The sequence below is a fragment of the Alnus glutinosa genome, chromosome 12 (genome assembly GCF_958979055.1).
Source record: "Alnus glutinosa chromosome 12, dhAlnGlut1.1, whole genome shotgun sequence".
NCBI classification, from domain to species: Eukaryota; Viridiplantae; Streptophyta; class Magnoliopsida; order Fagales; family Betulaceae; genus Alnus; species Alnus glutinosa.
Window position 1 is genome coordinate 2,486,468 of NC_084897.1, and position 19,506 is coordinate 2,505,973.

At 37.6% G+C, this 19,506-nt stretch overlaps 3 protein-coding genes across 3 annotated transcripts; 1 reads left to right on the plus strand and 2 right to left on the minus strand.

Moving 5' to 3' along the window:
* LOC133851499 (uncharacterized) lies at nt 1-2,085 on the plus strand. Its single transcript, XM_062287940.1, has one exon. It carries the CDS (start codon nt 1-3, stop codon nt 2,083-2,085), a length of 2,085 nt encoding a protein of 694 aa, XP_062143924.1.
* An 8,951-nt stretch (nt 2,086-11,036) lies between these two features.
* On the minus strand, nt 11,037-11,588 carry LOC133851501 (pectinesterase inhibitor-like). Its single transcript, XM_062287942.1, has one exon. It carries the CDS (start codon nt 11,586-11,588, stop codon nt 11,037-11,039), a length of 552 nt encoding a protein of 183 aa, XP_062143926.1.
* Nucleotides 11,589-17,607: 6,019 nt separating this feature from the next.
* Nucleotides 17,608-18,662, minus strand: LOC133851709 (RING-H2 finger protein ATL64-like). Its single transcript, XM_062288257.1, has one exon. It carries the CDS (start codon nt 18,610-18,612, stop codon nt 17,905-17,907), a length of 708 nt encoding a protein of 235 aa, XP_062144241.1. The 5' UTR covers nt 18,613-18,662; the 3' UTR covers nt 17,608-17,904.
* Nucleotides 18,663-19,506: the final 844 nt, after the last annotated feature.

The following is a 19,506-nucleotide window of genomic DNA, read 5'->3' on the forward strand; positions in this document are numbered from 1 at the left end:
ATGCTCCCATCTTTTTATGGGCTTGATAACGAGGACCCCTATAAGCATCTTGATGAATTCCTTGAAATCTGTTTAACTATAAGATTACAGAACATCTCTGAAGATGCTTTGCGTATGCGTTTGTTTCCATTTTCTTTAAAAAATAAAGCAAAATATTGGTTGAATTCCCTAAAGACTAACTCCATCACTTCTTGGGCTCAGATGCAACACGAGTTCCTTAAGAGGTATTTTACCATAGGGAAAACAAACCAAATACGGAAAGCCATAACCGGTTTTTCACAAATAGAGGGGGAACCTTTTCATGAAACTTGGGATAGGATGAAGGACCTTCTACGGAGGTGTCCACATCATGCTGTTCCCAAGTGGCAACTTATTCAGTGTTTCTATGATGGCTTAACAGAGCCTCATAGACAAATGGTAGATGCCTCCTGTGGGGGTACGTTTATGCTTAAAAGTGAAGATGATGCGTGGATCCTGTTTGAAAACTTAGCTGAAAATTCTTTACACCATTCATCATCTGGTCGTAGGGCACCTACATCTAAGAACCAAAGAAGTGAGACAATTTTCGGAGTAAGCCATTCCTTAGATGTGACTACTAAGGTAGATGCCTTATCAAGAAAATTAGATCAAATTATGGCTGCTGGTTTTGCACCTACAACTGTTTCTCACATTCCACCTCCACAGGAAGTTTGCTCATTTTGGTCTAATCCATCGCATCAGGAGAAAGATTGCTCCGTCATAGGACAATTCTCTGAAGTTCCTCATGAGCAAGTAAATGCAGCCATCTCCAGACCGGTTAATGATCCATATTCTCATTCGTATAACCCGGGATGGAGAAATCATCCGAACTTCTCTTGGCGAGCTCCAGGGAATCAGGGACCAACTATAGGAGTGCATAATCAGGCACACCCTTTGCCTCCTAATCAATCCTATAATCCCAATTATCAGCCCCATCGGTATCAGTACCAGTCAGCTGTTCCTCCAAGAAATTCTGCTTTTGAGGATAAGGTTTTAACTGCACTTGGTAACTTGGAAGCAAATACTCAATTGCTGAATTCTCATTCCCAATCGATTGCCAAGTTAGAAGGTCAAGTTGGACAGCTGGCAAATGCGTTTAATCAGAGAAAAGAAGGGAAACTTCCCTCACAACCAATAGCCAACCCTAAGGGACAATACATGGTCGATGGGAGTGCTTCCGGCAGAACCACCCATGAGCAAGTCCAAGCGGTTACAACCTTAAGGAGTGGAAGGACAGTCGATAATCAGGTCAGGCAGAAAGACACTGAAGAAGGTGAATCCCGATCAAATCTAAAGATACCCCTTGAGAATCTAAAAGATAAGTTGAAAACCACTCCTGAGATACCTTATGAGCCTAGAGCTCCATTCCCTGAACGTCTCAAGGAGCCTCCTAGTGCTGTGAAGCAAGGAGAAAGATACCAAGAAATGATGGATGTTTTTAAAAAGGTACAAGTTAATATACCATTTCTTGATGCTATCCGACAGATCCCACCTTATGCTAAGTTTCTAAAAGATTTGTGTACTCAAAAGCGTAAGATGAGGAAGCGTAGTCCAGAAAAAATTATTTTGACCGAAAAAGTAAGTTCTTTGATACAACATGCTGTAGCCCCCAAAGTTAAGGATCTGGGTGCTCCCACTATTTCTTGTATTATTGGAGACCATACCATTGACAAGGCACTCCTTGATTTAGGTGCAGGTGTTAATTTGTTACCTTACTCGGTCTATGAGCAATTAGGACTCGAAGAGTTAAAGCCCATGACGGTTATCTTGCAACTTGTAGACAGATCCGTAAAGAAACCTCGTGGTATAATTGAAGATGTAATCATTAGAGTGGACAGGTTCTACTTCCCAGTAGATTTCATTGTTCTTGATACAGAACCTGTCCCAGACCCCGCAAAGTTTATCCCAGTCATCCTTGGACGCCCTTTCTTAGCTACGGCTAACGCTTGCATAAATTGCAGGACAGGAGAAATGGAGATAACCTTTGGGAACATGAAGGTAAAGCTGAACATTTTCAATCTTTTCAGCATCCATCAGATATTAATGAGTGTTTCTTATTGGACATGATTGAAGAAACTGTTAAAGACACACTCCCCCACCTTTTGATTAAAGATCCATTGGAGGCTTGTCTATCTCACTTTGACTTTGAGGACTTTGATATTGAGCAGTATGTTGGTGAAGTCAATTCATTACTTGATAATGCGGCTGCAATAGACTTTCCTCCTTGGAGAGTACCAAAGGAGTCGTTACCTAGTACGTCAGGCATCCCTCCTATTCCTTCTCTGATCTCCCTACCAAAGCTTGAGCTTAAGCAGCTTCCTGCGACCCTTAAGTATGTTTTCTTAGGTACAAATGATACTCTCCCAGTTATTATTGCATCTAATCTACAGGATGACCAAGAGAGTAATCTACTAGATGTTCTAAAGGAACACAAGGAAGCAATTGGTTGGAGTGTGGGAGACTTGAAAGGGATTGATCCTTCCATATTTATGCATCGTATTCATCTTGAGGATAATGTTAAGCCCTCCAGGGAGACACAGAGGAGATTGAATCCTAACATGAAGGAAGTAGTCATGAAAGAGGTGGTAAAATTATTAGATGCGGGTATCATCTATCCCAACTCGGATAGTACATGGGTGAGTCCCATACAAGTGGTACCTAAAAAGTCTGGTATCACTGTGGTTGAGAGTTCTTCTGGTGACCTAATTCCTCAACGCACGACCACTGGATGGCGTGTGTGTATAGATTATAGGAGACTCAACTCTACAACTAGGAAGGATCATTTTCCATTGCCATTTATTGATCAGATCCTAGAACGTCTTGCGGGCCAAAGTTATTATTGTTTCCTGGATGGTTATTCGGGATATAACCAAGTGGCCGTTGATCCCAAGGATCAAGAGAAAACGACTTTTACCTGTCCCTTTGGTACCTTTGCTTATAGACGCATGCCCTTTGGATTATGTAATGCACCTGCAACATTCCAAAGGTGTATAATGTCTATCTTTTCGGATATGGTAGAAAAATTCCTTGAAGTGTTCATGGACGATTTTTCCGTCTTTGGACCTACATTTGATGAATGTCTTCATAACCTTTCACTCGTTCTTCAACGATGCAAGGAGACAAACTTGATATTAAGTTGGGAGAAGAGCCATTTTATGGTTCAAGAAGGGATTGTTCTGGGACATATAGTGTCCAAAAGAGGTATAGAAGTAGACAAAGCAAAAGTGGAGTTGATTTCTAAACTTCCACCACCTACCACGGTTAGGCAAATACGCTCATTTCTCGAACATGCCGGCTTTTATCGTTGCTTCATCAAGGATTTTAGCAAAATTTCACGACCCTTGTGCAACCTTCTTGCCAAGGAAACTTCGTTCAACTTTGATGAAGCATGTTTAGATGCATTCGAGACACTTTGCTCTCTTCTATCCTCAGCTCCGATTATGAAGACTCCCAATTGGTCTCTCCCTTTTGAGATCATGTGTGATGCATCCGACTATGCAGTGGGTGCTGTTTTAGGTCAACGTGAGGACAAGCTCCCTCACGCGATTTATTATGCTAGTAAGACTCTGTTAGAAGCACAAGCAAATGATACCACCACAGAGAAGGAGTTACTAGCAGTTGTTTTCGCCTTGGACAAATTCCGCTCTTATCTTTTAGGGTCCAAGGTGATTATATACTCTGATCATGCCGCATTGAGGCATTTAATGGCCAAAAAGAAAACAAAGCCCCGTTTGATTCGATGGATACTCTTACTACAAGAGTTTGATCTAGAGATACGGGACAAGAAAGGATCTGAAAATGTTGTAGCTGACCATCTTTCTCGTATATTTCTTGAGTCCTCTCTCATCCCAGTGCATGATTCCTTTCCGGATGAGCAACTGTTAGAGATCACGCCTCAAGGAATACCTTGGTATGCTGGCATAGTTAATTATCTTGCTACAGGTAAGGTCCCTTCTTATTGGTCTAAGCAAGCTAAGGATCATTTCTTCAAGCAGATCCGATCCTATTTTTGGGAGGATCCTGAACTTTTCAAGTACTGTGCTGATCAGATTATTCGCCGTTGTGTACCGCAAGGTGAAATTCATAGTATCCTCATGTTTTGCCATACTCTAGCATGTGGAGGACATTTTAGTGCGCAAAAGACTGCGGCGAAGGTTTTGCAGAGTGGATTCTTCTGGCCATCCTTGTTTAAGGATTCTTTCAAGTTTTGTAAGGCGTGTGATCGATGTCAACGCCTTGGAACAATATCTTGGAGGGACATGATGCCTCTAAACCCCATCCTAATTGTGGAAATTTTTGATGTATAGGGGATAGACTTCATGGGACCCTTCCCGCCATCTTTCGGATTTGAGTATATTTTAGTGGCGGTAGACTATATATCAAAATGGATAGAGGTTGTGGCAACCAAAACCAATGATCATAAAGTTGTTGTGAAGTTCATTCAGACAAATATTTTTAGTAGATTTGGTATGCCTCGTGCAATTATCAGTGACGGAGGAACACATTTTTGTAATCGATTCATAAAAACATTACTTTTCAAATATTCTGTCACTCATAAAGTTGCCACACCCTACCATCCTCAGACAAGTGGCCAGGTGGAATTATCTAATAGGGAGATAAAGAGAATTTTAGAGAAAACGGTTCGGCTGGATCGCAAGGATTGGTCAATGCGCCTCAATGATGCATTATGGGCCTACCGTACAGCTTTCAAGACACCGATTGGCATGTCGCCATATCGGCTTGTTTATGGAAAGGCATGCCATCTCCCTGTAGAGTTAGAGCACAAGGCTTGGTGGGCAATCAAGACCTATAATTTTGATATGAAATCTGCAGGGTCCCACAGAAGGTTACAATTGAGCGAGCTTGAAGAGCTCCACAATGATGCTTACGAAAGTGCCCGGATGTACAAAAAAAGAACGAAAGCATTTCATGATAAACACATCCGGCCAAAGACTTTCGTTCCAGATCAGAAGGTATGGCTTTACAATTCTAGACTTAGCCTGTTTCCTGGTAAACTCTGTTCGAGATGGGATAGGCCCTTTATAGTCACATTTGTATCCCCTCACGGAGCGGTTGAGTTAAAAGATCCTAAAACTGACTAATTTTTTAAGGTTAACGGTCAGAGATTAACACCCTACATTCAGGGCATTGCGCATAACGAAGATGTGGAAACCGTTGATCTAACAGATCCCATCTACTTTTGATACTTAGAGCTTCATCTTGTACATTATTTACCTAAGTATACTCGGTTGTACTTTTGTTTTGTTGTGCATACGTTTCATCGCCATTTATTTTGTTTTGTATAATTTCTTTTTACTATTTTTATTTCTCTGTATAAATAAAATAAAAAAAAAAAAAAAAAAAGAAAAAGAAAAGGGAGGGGGATTCGATCAATCACATTCCAAGTAGATCGATCGATTTTAAATTCGATCGATCGACATCGCCCAGTAGTCACGTGACAGGGTTTTAAAACCCCCGTGCCCCCTCATTCCCTCATTTTCTTCCTCTCTTTTTCAAACCCACCAAGAGCCCTCCCTCACTACTCTCGATACTCTCTTCCCAACCTTCCCATTTTCTCAATTTCCCATCTTTTTCCTTCATTTCTTTTCCATTTAATCTCTTCCTCTTCCCTTTTCTTCCATTTCTCACCAATTAACAATTCAAAAATTTGCCTTCCTTGGCAAATTTATTTTGGCCCACCAAGTGTTCGTAAAAAGTCCTCAAAGAGCCTTTCTAATGGAAGAAGCCTCTCCTCTCTCCCCCGACAGTCCCAGCCACCTCGGTGAGTTCGTTACACCAGAATGGAAGCATAGACCGTTCAATGTCGAAACTCGTTTCGACATTGTCGGTGCCTTCCGAGAGAAAGAAGAAGTAAAGTGGGCGTATCGCCAATTTCGGAAGCGCAACTTGTTGCCACTTTTGAATCCCACCGGTGATTTCTTCTACCTGCCATTTGGCCGTGTGTTCTACCAGAATCTCACATATGACACGGACAATCCGGCTTACTTGTCTTCCATCGTCTTGGACCAACGAGTGTACGTGAGCGTTGATGATATTGCTAGAGCACTTGATTGCCCCACTACCGACCCGAGAGACCGCTTTGGTGAGTACCCTCCACACTGTGATTTGCATTTCATTATTCATGACATGTTTGGAGGGGCTTACGGCCATATTAAACGCACTTGTGCGAAGAGAGCACAATTGCCACCTCACCTATTACTAGTCGACTCGGTCTTAAAGAAGAATGTGTGTCCATTGGGGAATAAGACATAGAGGATAGGTGACGTTTTATATGCTCTTTTTGCTTTTGAGAAGAGATATTGGGTGAACATCCCAGAGATAATTTGGAAGCAAATGTACAAGTCTTGGGAAGATATGATCGAGAAGCGGCTGCAGAACGCTGCACAGAGACCACTTCCATTTCCGTGCCTCATTACCAAGCTTATAATTTCTAGTGGAATTCGTCTTCCGGAGCAGGCCAATTTAGATAGGAGTATTCCAGTGTTCGGTCTAGCTCAGTGGACGCAAAGTATTTCCCACATGCCACAGTTGGGCGAACCACAGGCCGACATGGAGGTCGTTGATGCACGTGCGGAGGAGACGCACGAGGGTGAGCAGTCATCTCCCGGGCAGACTTCAGTTCCGTCCTCTGTCACCGATTTTTCATTACTGTAGAGTCAATTGGACACTTTAGCTGGAGAGATGCGTGACACGCGTACTGAGATGCGAGAGACTCGCACGGAGATCCTGGCTCAACAGAGTGCTATGGAGGACATGTTACGACAGATTCTAGGACGTCTTCCACCACCCCCGGATGCCGCGCCATGAGTGCTGTTGGGCATCTATTTTTCTTTGTTTTGTTTTGATCATGACATGTATTTTTTTTTAGACATTGTGTTTTCTTTTGGGATATTTTATGTTTTGCACAATTTACTTTTGATATGTCATTTTGATGTAACGGATAACGTTTTTGTTTTAATATTGCCGTTCGGAATGTGAAATATTTCTTTATTGTTTCTTTTTCTTTTGTATATTACTCTTGTTTCTAGTTTTGCTTTTCAGGTTAAACTATTTCCACCCTCTAAGTTTGGGGGTATGCTTTGAGCCATACCTTCCCCAATTAGGTTTTCTTTTATACCTCATCTTGTGCTTACCTTTGATATACACATTGACGACCATGTGTCCTTTAAGTTTGGGGGTATGGAGATACTTTTCAAATTTTGTCCATAATTTTTGTTTTAATATGTACATATTACTCCTTAGAATACTGTTGATTTATAATTGTGAATTGCGTTTCATTGGCAAATTTAAACTTTCGAACATATAAACACAAGTAGAGACTCTAATTTTGTTCACTCACCTTGGGCTATGAGAATGCATATGTTGAAAAATTTGAAAATCATGAAATACATTAGCATTTTGCTTGTGGGGTATGATTTTAAGTTGTAACCATACATAGTTGTTTTGAGTGTCTTAGATTGAATTTGAATGCCTTGTGGGATGGATGACTTGGGCATTATAATGGCATAGTTAAAAAAGAAAAGAAAAAAAAGAGAGCTTCATTGAGTGACCGGACCTCTTGCCTCATTAAGCATTGAGTGTTCGCGTCAAAAGATGTAAGTAAATAAATATAATGGTTAGTTTGACTTCGTAGTTCTTTTTGACTTAAGTTATTAATCCCTTTGGGATGTTCTACATCTAGTGCCCTGAAGCCGTCTGGTTTGGGAGTCATTGGCCTAACACTTGTACATAGGTCAATTAGACGCTTAATGGAGTTAAGCATTGCACAACCATATTAATATTGTAAATAAAATTAAAACATTGCCTATGCCTTGGTCATTCCATCTTGTGAGAAATTTGAAGAAATTTGAGACATTAGAAGCACATATATGTAGGAAATACTTTGAAACCCCATAGCTATATGTTAATATCTGAGTGCATCGATTTGAACATATGATATCTTGTCCAGCCATTTGTGAGTAAATAGAAAGGAATTTTCTAAATTGTGTAAGATGAGTTTGTTAGTTTAAAATTATTCATGAATAGGAGTCCATTATTTTGAAGATACTTTATTCTTGGAGTTAACATAAATGTTTGTAGGTAGCATTTTCTACTAAACCTTCACGAGACTTCACTCGTCCACTAGGGTAGCCTAGGGGTTTAAAAGGCTTATTGCATGTGCTAAGTGCAATCGTGATTCCCGCAAAAGAGGCTTTATAGTAGTTGTTTAAATTTAATCTTTAAATTGTAATGCTAGGGACTAGCATTATGTAAGTTTGGGGGTGTGATAAACGTTGAATGTTTACATTCAAAGCCCCTTAATTTACATATGTTAAACCCTAGTTTGTGTTGTTAAATAATGTGTTATTATGTTTTAGTGTTTCATCTCTTTTTTAGGTCTTAATTGAAAACAAGAAAAAAATTAACAAGTTAAGCCTAATGAAGACATGTGAAGTTCAAGTGCTCCTGCCTAGAAGAGAAAAATCAATCAAGTATATTCGATCGATCGAAATTTCATTGAGTGAAAAAATCGATCGATCTACATTAGATCGATCGAAATCTCCAAGGCAAAATAATTCGATCGATCGACTTCGGATATTTCAGAAAGATCTTCAGATGTCGGCAGCTTTTTGTGTGGCTCAAATTCATCCTCAAGTTGTGCGGTTCTAATCAGAAGTTGTCACCATCTTTTTGTGCGGCTGAGAGTGATTGTTTGAGCTTGGTTTTTTGTACCAAATCCTCCATAAATAGAGGATGGATGTGAGAGTGAAAATGTAGAGAGTTTTAGTTATTATTTTTCCTTTTAGTCTTTTTTGTGCTTCATGTGATGCACCATTTCCTTCACGTTTTCCAGAGAGCATAGCTTCAAGGTATGTTAATGTTGTAACCTATTCTAAATTCGTTTTTAGTAAAGTAAACTTGAAATTTAGTTAATGCAAATACTCTTTACATTTTCCAGCACTTCTTTCTTTCTTCTTTCTCTTGTTTGTGTTATTTTATGTTGAATGTAACTCTGGAATCCTTAGATTCCAGAGCTCATAACTTGTTCTTTAGTGTTCTTCTTAGATTTTCTTTCCTTTAAAGCTTGTTTTTGAGTATTATTATGTGTTAAGTTAGATTCCTTTATTAAAGTTAGTTGTTGTACCTCTTGTTAGTGGTGGTTATAGTTTTTATATCTCTTAGAGGAATGGGTTCTTCTTCTTCTTCTATAAGAAAATCCCATAACTCCATGAGTAGCTAATTTAATTGTAGGGTGTTGATAAACTCTTTCTAAGTGCTATGGGTTGATTATGTTGTTCTTGAATTTCCGTACAAGTGTAATGATTACATAGCCTAAGATGGGTGTGTAATGGTATTTATGACACAATTTATGTGAATTTGATAACTCATGCTAGGAAACACATATTACACCACACTCTTTTTAGTTTAATTATTGCTTAAATGTTTTTTCCATTCTAGTATAAGTTTATGTGGAGAATATGTGTTAAACTAAGATGGTTTATGCTTTTTCCATAAGATGTGTATGCTTATTAATAGGCCTTATAGTCCATACTAGGGAGCATGAATCATTCAATCCTAGTTATTAGTTGAATGACTTTTGTATGAATAGATGGATTATCATTGTCTTTAACTAAAGTAAATTCATGTTGAGGTCGTCGTGTGATTGACAATCATTAGGCGCTCATATTACACTTGTGAAGGAAATCCGAGAGGAATATAGTATGCCATGTGTACGAGGATTGAGTGAAATCAATGCCCTATATTTTCCTTGTTATTAAACTCTCCATTTTTACTTGTTTAGCTTAGTGATAAAACAAAACAATTCATCTTTTTTCTAATTAAATTAGGCAACGTCTTAAGTATTTCATAACTTAAAACAACCCTCCCAATCCTTGTGGTACGATACCCTCCTTAGTACTATACTACAAAATCCCGTACTATTGCGAGTGGTTAAATATATTAAAATCCACGTAGTTGTGAAAACCAATAAAGTGTAAAACCAAATTCTTATTTTTAAACATCGGTTGGAATAGCTACCAGCATTTTAATTTGGAAAAAAAAAAAGTTATCCTGCCTTAATTATTAATATTTTTTATATCAATGTTCGCCAAGAATAGTGGACTAATAATTTGGCTAGTGAGAGTATACAACTATATAAATGTTTTGTCTAGTAAGAGTGAACCACTAGAGGAATGAATTTCAAATTTGTGATGGAATATAAAATCCATATTGATTAGTGTAGTAGCGATATAAAATTTATTCTCTCGTCACTCATAGACTAAAAGAAATTTTTTTATATGTGCTCTTTGGAAGTAATGAATTCAAATGATAGGAATGATTATTATAGAATATTAGATTCCTTCTACTTAAATACGAAAAAAATAAAATAAAATACATTGAGACACATGGCTGGAGCATGCCCTCTGTGTGCAGGTGTGAGATATTAGTGATGAACTCGCACAGTGGGTGCCCCGGGCCCCGGCCTCTTTACAGGAAACGCCTGGCTTCAATGGCCAGGCGTAATGCCTCGTCAGTTATAGTCGAATTGACGGCCATTGGAGTAATGCCTCTCGGGGGTTACTCCAAACGGCTAGTAATAGCCGAGTGAATAATGTCCAAGGCATTACTCGATGTCTATTTTTTCACCGTCCCATCAATGGGGTTGAGACATATATATGAAAAAACATATAGAACAATTTGTGTGATTGTGAGGCAGACAAAAATTCTCTCTCTTAGTGTGACATTCTTGTGCTCTTATGCCATGAATATTGTGGATATCGCTCTAATAGCATGCTCCACCGCCAGAGAAAGAAATTGTTGGAAATTTAAGGGATAGAGCACGTAGAACAACCAAGCAAGATCCAACTTCGGCATGAGAAGTACCGAATATTTTATTCCGCTAAGTATTATTTTCTAACATCTTAGTTATGTATATATTAAATTATGATGGTATGAAAGATTGACCTATAATACCAACTATTAGCACCATGAGGCCACGTACATGCATGTGAAAATCATTATCCAGTCAAGACCTGAACGGTGGCGAAGGCATTCTTGGCTAACAGAATAAATACTCTGTTCTGGTGGGACAGCTCAAACTTCAGTCCCTCAACGGCGGCCTCACATGATTTAGCATCAGCAATCGCTGCCTTCACCCAATTGCTCACGTCAGCGTCGTGGTAGGAATTCTCCGAGAGAGCGGCGAGTGAGTTCTCAAGCTGCTCGGCTGCGTCCAGGTAATTATCCGAGCAATCGTATAGGCCCTGCTGAGCGGCAGGGTCTGTACTAATGGTGTCATTGTTAGCCAAAACGGCAATGTGGTCCATCAGGTCGGTGGCATTTTTATGGGCGAGCTTGATTGCTATCGACGCTAAGCCTCTTAGGTCGGCATGTTGGCTACTAGGATCAGACGCAAGGCTAGAGACACAAAAATCTCTACTTCTTGAGCGCTGGCAAGCATGTTCTATTAGATTATTGGTGCTTTTGGCAGGATCATCTGCGACAATTTGGTGTGGCACTAAGGAGAGGCAGAGGATTGAGAGCATGAAAAGGGTTGTAATGGGTTTCATATTTCTTATAATTAAGTTTTGCTAATTAACGATTATGGGTGTGTTTATATGGGAAGGTGGTTATTTTGTTTTGAACGGTGAGCTGAGCTTTGCGTAGACTTGTTGAAGGCGTTTTGTACGTTTACTAAACTTGCACCAACTATATATATTATGTTGCTTCAGTCATAGGGATAAATATAGTATATATGTGGTTAATAAATACTCGGATTTCACACGAATAAATGTTATATGAGAAATGTTAGAACTCCTTCTAGTGTCATTCTAGAGTCATTTTATGCTGACATGACACTTTTTTTTTAAAAAAAAAAAAATAATAAAAGCAAGGGAAAGAAATCAAACTGTAATTTTTATTATTATTATTTATTAAAAACAGGTTGTCATGTCAATATAGAAGGACCTCAAAAATATACTAGAATGAGCTATAGTCTTCCATGGACGACCAGATAACTTATCCAGGGCTTTAGAGCCACTATAAGATTGTTGAAGTTGGGAGCAATTGGTACCAATATATATTGGATCAGGCTTTAGACAGATGGGTAAAGAAATGTTACTGCTTGGTTCAGCTTAAAAGAATTAGTTAACACTAGAGCACAGTTTGTTATTAATTGGTTATTACAAATGGTATCATTGTAATGACTCATAAAAAAGTACTAGTTACATCTGAGCTATCACTCTAAAAATACTAGTCAATTTAAAGATTCTCTAGAATCACTTATAAAAAGCTCAGTTTTTGCCTTTTTGCAACCTTGGAGGGATATTGACAATTTTTTATAGTTTGAGTGAGACATTGTGGCAATATAAAATTTGGAGAAGACATTGTCAATTAGGTGGTAGTTTGTGTTATAAATATTTATAGATTGTTATATTAATGATGGCTAAGTGGTATAGGCCTTTTCTTTTATGTTCTAGGTGAGAGGTTCAAAACTCCTATACTATGAAAGTGGGCATTTTATTTTTCATTTAACATACAGGCCTAGTCCACTTGGACGCACACGGGCTTGGACCCACGTCCTTCTCAAGGCCCATACTTCAGTTGTGACAGTTATTAAAAAAGTAACTACATTGGGTACAACTGTGAGGAGTCAAACCATTGCCATTGTCTTTGTAAGAGGCACCTTTGAACCACTAGGCCAACTGCAACGATTTTGTGAGTTGTAACCAACTCTATTATTTATATATTATTTATATATGTAACCGTTTGCATCTAAAAATTGAAAAGCTATAACTTTTCAATAAGTGTCATTCAAAATCTATAAATAGATATATTTTTCTTACAAATTTGATGATCATATTTTTTTTCACTCTCTCAAATCAATTAAACAACTTTGATAGAGAAAGTTTAAAGAATAAACTTCAGAATTGTTGTTTGCAGTTGGTGACTTTGTATCCTGGAGGTGAATTGCTTGTAACCTGGCAACAAACTCTTTCGAGTGGGGGCAATTATCACCTTAAAGATAGTGTTCATACACACCTCAAAGTTGTGTTGATTTTTTTTTTTTTCCTGATTATTGTTTCCACTCAATTTTCTTCAACAATTTTAAGGTGATATTCCGCAATGTGATCAGAATATGATATGGTGACTTTCAAAATGATGAATCAAGACTTCATGAAATTGGACAGATTTGATGGGACAAATTTCACTCGTTGGAAAGATAAGTTGATGTTCTTGCTCACAGCATTGAAGATTTCATACATTTTGGATCCGAATTTGCCTAAACTTCCAGTACCTGAGCCTGATGAAGATACACAAAGAAATGTAGAATGGAAGAAACGTGAAGAAGATGAAGTGGTATGTAGAGGACACATTCTAAACACACTTTTTGATTGTCTCTACAACCTATTCACTTCAATCAAGTCACCAAGAGAAATTTGGGAGGCTTTGAAATTCAAGTATAAAACTGAAAAGTAAGGTACGGATAAATTTCTCATCATGAAGTTTTTTGAATTTACAATGGTTGATAATATTTCTGTAATGGACCAAGTCCATGAATTGCAAGTTCTGGTAAATAAACTTCGGGACCTTAAGGTTGAAGTTTCAGAACCTCTGCAAGTTGGGGCCGTAATTGCTAAACTTCCTCCAAATTGAAATGATTATGGAAAGAAATTTATACACACAACAGAAGATTTCACTATAGAGCAAATTCAAAAACATTTATGAATTGAAGAGGAAACTCGAATTCGTGATAAGAACCTATTTTTCCCAAGTAGCTCTAAAGTGAACTTTGTTGGTGAGAAAAATAAGTTTCAAAATAATCATGGAGGAAACAAGAGAAAATATAATGGAGTTGTTTGGTAATGGATTGTGAATTGGAATATTTATTTGAATAGTAATAAAAAGTGATTGATGTGATATAAAATTTGAGAATGTTTTTTAGAAAAGTGAAAAAAAAAAAAAAAATTGTTTTGTAGTGAATTTTTTTATTTGAATAGTAATAAAAAATTATTGATATGATGTAAAAAGTGTAAAAAAGTTAGAATGTTTTTGATTTGATGTTTTTGGGAGAAGTGAAATGGGAATTGGAAAATTTTCAATTGGTTACCAAACAGGCTCAATGATTTTAGCAACAACTCCGGCAACGATAACAAGTTTAAGAAAAACAAAACTTGTTACAATTGCAGAAAGAATGGACATCTTAAGCGTGAATGCAGGTACAAGAAGAAACAAAAGAAGGAGGATACAAAAGTTCCCAATAGTGCAAATCTAATTAAAAATGAGACTTCTGAAATCATAGTTATGATTTTTGAAATGCACATTAGCATGATTATGGAGTTACACATGGCTGCATCAACCAAATCTTCTGGTTGGTGGTATGATTCGGGCGCTACTGTTCACGTTTGCAACAATAAAACTGTTGGTACAGTTTCTAGTATGGTGACGTGTCGCCTTGTGCTTCGTCAATCAAACTCTTCCTTGGGATATCTAAAAAATAACAAACGACTAGTCGGGGGCACCGACTTCGCCCACTCCAATGACTAAGTCAGTACAAAGCTTTATGACTTTCAAGGAGAACTAAAATCTCAGAGCTTAGAAAGTTATCTTTAATATCTGATGTAGTAGTTTTATTTATAGACTTATAGGAGTTCTTGAAGGACTAGGAGTCTTGGCCATGAATCGTGTAGGTTTGATCCTTATAGTTATAGATTTTGAATTGCATACAAGTTGGATAGGACTCCACCTCTTTTAGCTGAATTCCACGTTGATAGGGATCTATATCCCATCAATGTTGGGATATAGATACATTTCGTATATCTTGGGATTGGGTACTTAACAAAAATCCCACGAATCATGGATATAGATTTCTAACGGTTAATAGATACTTACTTGCCTAATCTGAGAAGATAGCTTCAAGGCGCTTACTGTAGACAGACCAATCCTCCGAGGCGAAAATATTCGAGACGTATTGACTCCATACAAACTTGGAGATCTCGATTTATTCCATATCCTGCGGAGTCTTGAAGACCTAGGTGATCAAGCCAAGTCGGACCGGGTCAAGCCGAGGTGTTCTAATCGAGATATTCTGACCTAGATGACCGAGGTGTTCTCACCGAGGTGACCGAGCTAGGTCGGACCAGGTCAGGCCTATGGGTTGAAACTCCGACTTGACTTGGGGGCCACGTGGCTTCGGGACCGATTATTTCCCCAACAAAATCTCAATTCAAAATTTATGAAGAAGCTGTTGATGGACAAGAAGTGCTAATGGAAAATTCCAACACTGCAAAAGTTATGGGAAAATGAACTGTTGAACTTCAGTTTACATCTGGAAAGAAACTTATCCTTATAAATGTTCTTCATATTCCAGAAATTAGGAAAAATCTTGTATCTGCAAATCTTCTTTGTAAGAAAGGTGTCAAGGCTGTAATAGAGTTTGATAACCTAATTCTATCCAAACAATGAGTGTTTGTTGGAAAAGGATACTCTTGTGATGGCATGTATAAGTTGAGTATTAATAATATAAACTCTTGTTCTACTTATATTATTGAGTCTTCAATTTTGTGGCATAATCGTTTAGTACACTTAAATTTTAGATTTTTAAAATTTATGTCTAAGCATGGTTTAATTTCATATAATCATAATCATAGTGCTAAATGTGAAATTTGCATTCAAGCGAAAATGACAAAGAAGCTTTTCCCCATAACAAACAGAAATTCAAAATTATTAGAACTTGTGCATTCTGATGTTTGTGAACTTAATGGTGTTTTAACTAGAGGAAGCAATAGATACTTTATTACCATCACTGATGATTTTTCTAGATATACAAACAATCCTAGTATGGAACATTGGAAAGCAATTGGTAGAGTTCTTGGGTTTCTTAAAAGAACAATTGAAGTAGGATTGTGTTATACAAATTTTCCATCAGTACTAGAAGGATATACTGATGCTAGTTGGATAACTAGTGCGAGTGATAATAAGGCTACGTCTAGGTGGGTATTTACCCTTGGTGGTGGAGTAGTTTCATGGGCTTCTAAGAAATAAACGTGTATTTCACATTCCACAATGGAATTCGAATTTATAGCCTTGGCAGCAGCGGGCAAAGAGGCAGAATGACTGCGGAATTTGTTATTAGATATAAAGTTGTGGCCACAACCGATGCCAGCCATTTCTTTGCGCTGTGATAGTGAAGCTACTATGTCTAGGGCATATAGTAAAGTTTATAATGGAAAATCTAGACATATTAGCTCTTAGCTTGAGACATGAATATGTCAAACAATTGATCATATAGTAAGTCTATAATGGAAAATCTAGACATATTAGCTCTTAGCTTGAGACATGAATATGTCAAACAGTTGATAATAGATGGCATTATCACTATTGTGTATGTGCGGTCAAGTAAAAACTTGGCAAATCCATTTACTAAAGGACTCTCGAGAGATTTAGTGAAAAGTACATCTAGTAGAATGTCTTTGAAACCTTTCTTTAAAAAGTTACCTGTAACGGGAACCCAACCTAACACTATTTGAAATAGTTTTAGGTTTAAAGGGTAATAACAAGTTACAATTAAGTGGCTGCAAAGCACTGAAATTTGTATTTTCATGATAAACCCATTTTAGGATGTTCAGTGCTGGCTGTTATGATAAATGAAGGATGAGTGTTATACTTTTAATAAAATTCAATAATTCTCTAAAAGTTTGAAGTAACAGATACTGTAAAGGAACTTCACCTATATGAACATAAGAAGTGAAACAATTTCTAGCAAAAGTTTAAGATTTACTTTTGTAAATGTTCATGAAAACTAGGATGGAACATATATATAAGTGCAATTAAATTCGTGAGTTTTTTGTTAAAGTTGGATAGAATCATGTGTATGGTATTTCCGTTTCTAACATAAAGTCTTGATTTAAGCTTAGGCCACCATTGATTTTGTTAGAAATTTGAAATGCTTACGCTAATTGAAGGTTTAAATCGAAAAATACATTCTTGTATGCATGAGGATATTTGTATATGTAACCGTTTGCAACTGAAAAATTGAAAAGCTAGAACTTTTCAATAAGTGTCTTTTAAAATCTATAAATAGATATAATTTTCCTACAAATTTGATGATCATTTTTTTTTTTCACTCTCTCAAATCAATTACACAACTTTGATAGAGAAACTCTAAAAAACAAACTTCAGAATTGTTATCGGCAGTTGATGACTTTGTTGTATCCTGGAGGTGAATTGCTTGTAATCTGGCAACATACTCTTTCGAGTGGGGGCAATTATCACCTTAAAGATAGTGTTCATACACGCCTCAAAGTCGTATTGATTTTTTCTGATTATTGTTTCGGCACAATTTTTTTCAACAGTTTGAGGGGAGTATGTGGACTTTTTTTTTTTTTTTTTTTTCCTTTCTTAACAATGATTAATTCAATGATTAGTTGAAACTGACATATCAGCATTGTGAGATAAATAATGCTCATCTTACTGGGTAGATGTGGTAGTGCTCATCAACGCTTAAATTTTTTATTTATTTATTTTAAAGATAATTGATTCAAAGGCTAATGAGAACGATCATATCAGTCCAGTTAAATTAAAATGTGATTGAAATATAATTTATAGCATTTTTTATTTAAAATATTTGTGGAATAAAAATATAATAATTTTGACATCGCTCTTTCCGTGTTAAATAAGTAGTTATCTACATCCCGACAAGAGTGAGGTAAGCTCCAAGTCTCCAGCCAACAGCCAAGAAAACAGTTTTACATCAGCCACGCATGCAAAACCTACAGCCACGTGTTCCAAGACTGTGCTTCTGCTAACACGAAACAAACTCCCATTGCTCGTCGTCTCGGGTTCGATCGACCGGCCTCCGATTCATGAGCAGCAGTGAATATTCCCTTATATGCTCCAAATCCTCTTCATAGACAGGACCCGATTACCCGAAGACTTGAACCCGTGTCCCCCGGGTGAAGCCAAACCAAACTCATCCAACCCTCTCAACCTAGGCGCCTCCACAACTACGCCCACCAGCTCCAATATTGGTTTTCTATGGCCATCCGAGAACCCCAAACTCACCGGCTGCTGAAAACTCGAGCAACCCATTTCAGGCGCTTTCCTCTGGCTCGGGTCTGTCCATGAACCGGCCGGCTGATTCTCCGTTTCGGCCGAAATATCGGCCTGAACAGGAGCTCTACAGAGTGGGCACTTAGAGTGAGACTGGAACCACGTATCAATGCAGTCGACGTGAAAAGTATGTCCACATTTGTGCAAGGCTCTGCCTTGCTCGCCGTCTTCGAACTCGGATAAGCACACGGCGCATTCTGGCGGAGAGTCGTGGGTTTTGGAGGAGTAAGTGAAGGTAGATAGGGCTTTGAGGACGAAGGGGTCGAGGCCTTGATCAGTAGTAGTGGTGGTGGCGTTGGGGGTAATGGGGTGATGGAATAGGTGGCGAGCATGACGGCGGCGATGGCTATTACGGCGGTGGTGGCAGTGGAGGCAGCACCGCAAGCTATGGAAGCACACTATGATAAGTACCAAAAAGAAGAGAATGGTCACCGAGCATAGCATAATCTTCCCGTTGAGAGCAAAGCTTGCATTATACTCCATAAGCGAGAGAGAGAGAGAGAGAGAGAGAGAGAGAGAGAGAGGGGTTGATGGAAGTGAGTGTCTGGCAGGGTCATTTATGGAGGTGGGGTGGGAAGGGCAGAGGAAGGTTCCACCCTCATTAGGATATTTTACAATTTTAAAGAAATTTGAAATTTTTAAATTTGTTTAAAACCAAGTCATTTTTTATATCGAAATGGTGTGAAAAATGCTACATATTAAAGATATGGTGTGAAAAATGGTGTAAAAAATGCTGCATATTAAAGATATGACATGTTAATAATAAAATTAAAAAAAAAAAATCATTCCAAAAGGATTTTTCTTCACTTTTAAAAAGACGCTTCTTTTTTACTAAATCGAAAGACAGATGTTTGCTCAAAGCGTTTATACGACATAAAGTGTAAGAAAAAATCTTTTTGAATGATTTTTTTTTTTTTCGGTTTCATTATTAACATGCCATATCTTTAATATGCAGCATTTTTCACGTCATTTCGATGTAAAATAGGGATTGATTTAAATTGAGAATCTCAAATTTCTTTGAAATTGTAGGGAATCCTAATCCAAACCCAAGTGCTCGGCAAATGGATTCATTTTTGTTTTTTTTAGCTTTGGCATGCATATTGGCAGGATTTTTATTAGAATATAATTGGCTTTGTAATATCTAATTGAATCTAATACGCAATTATAATATTATAAGTCTAAACAATTTGAGTGGCAATTATTATGTAAATAAAAGTGATTGAGATAACATCATCACATAAACTATCACGTTAATGTGTAAGTTTACATTAAAATAATTATAATTTGATTATAATTTGATATAACAATGTTACATGTATTGTCAAATTAATTTATAAGGATTTTAATTTTGATAAAAGTAATAACACCTAATATGTA

Bases quoted from the DNA above. Each gene is read 5' to 3' on its own strand.
- LOC133851499 (XM_062287940.1), top strand. From the start codon at position 1: ATGCTCCCATCTTTTTATGGGCTTGATAACGAGGACCCCTATAAGCAT.
- LOC133851501 (XM_062287942.1), bottom strand. From the start codon at position 11,588: ATGAAACCCATTACAACCCTTTTCATGCTCTCAATCCTCTGCCTCTCC.
- LOC133851709 (XM_062288257.1), bottom strand. From the start codon at position 18,612: ATGGAGTATAATGCAAGCTTTGCTCTCAACGGGAAGATTATGCTATGC.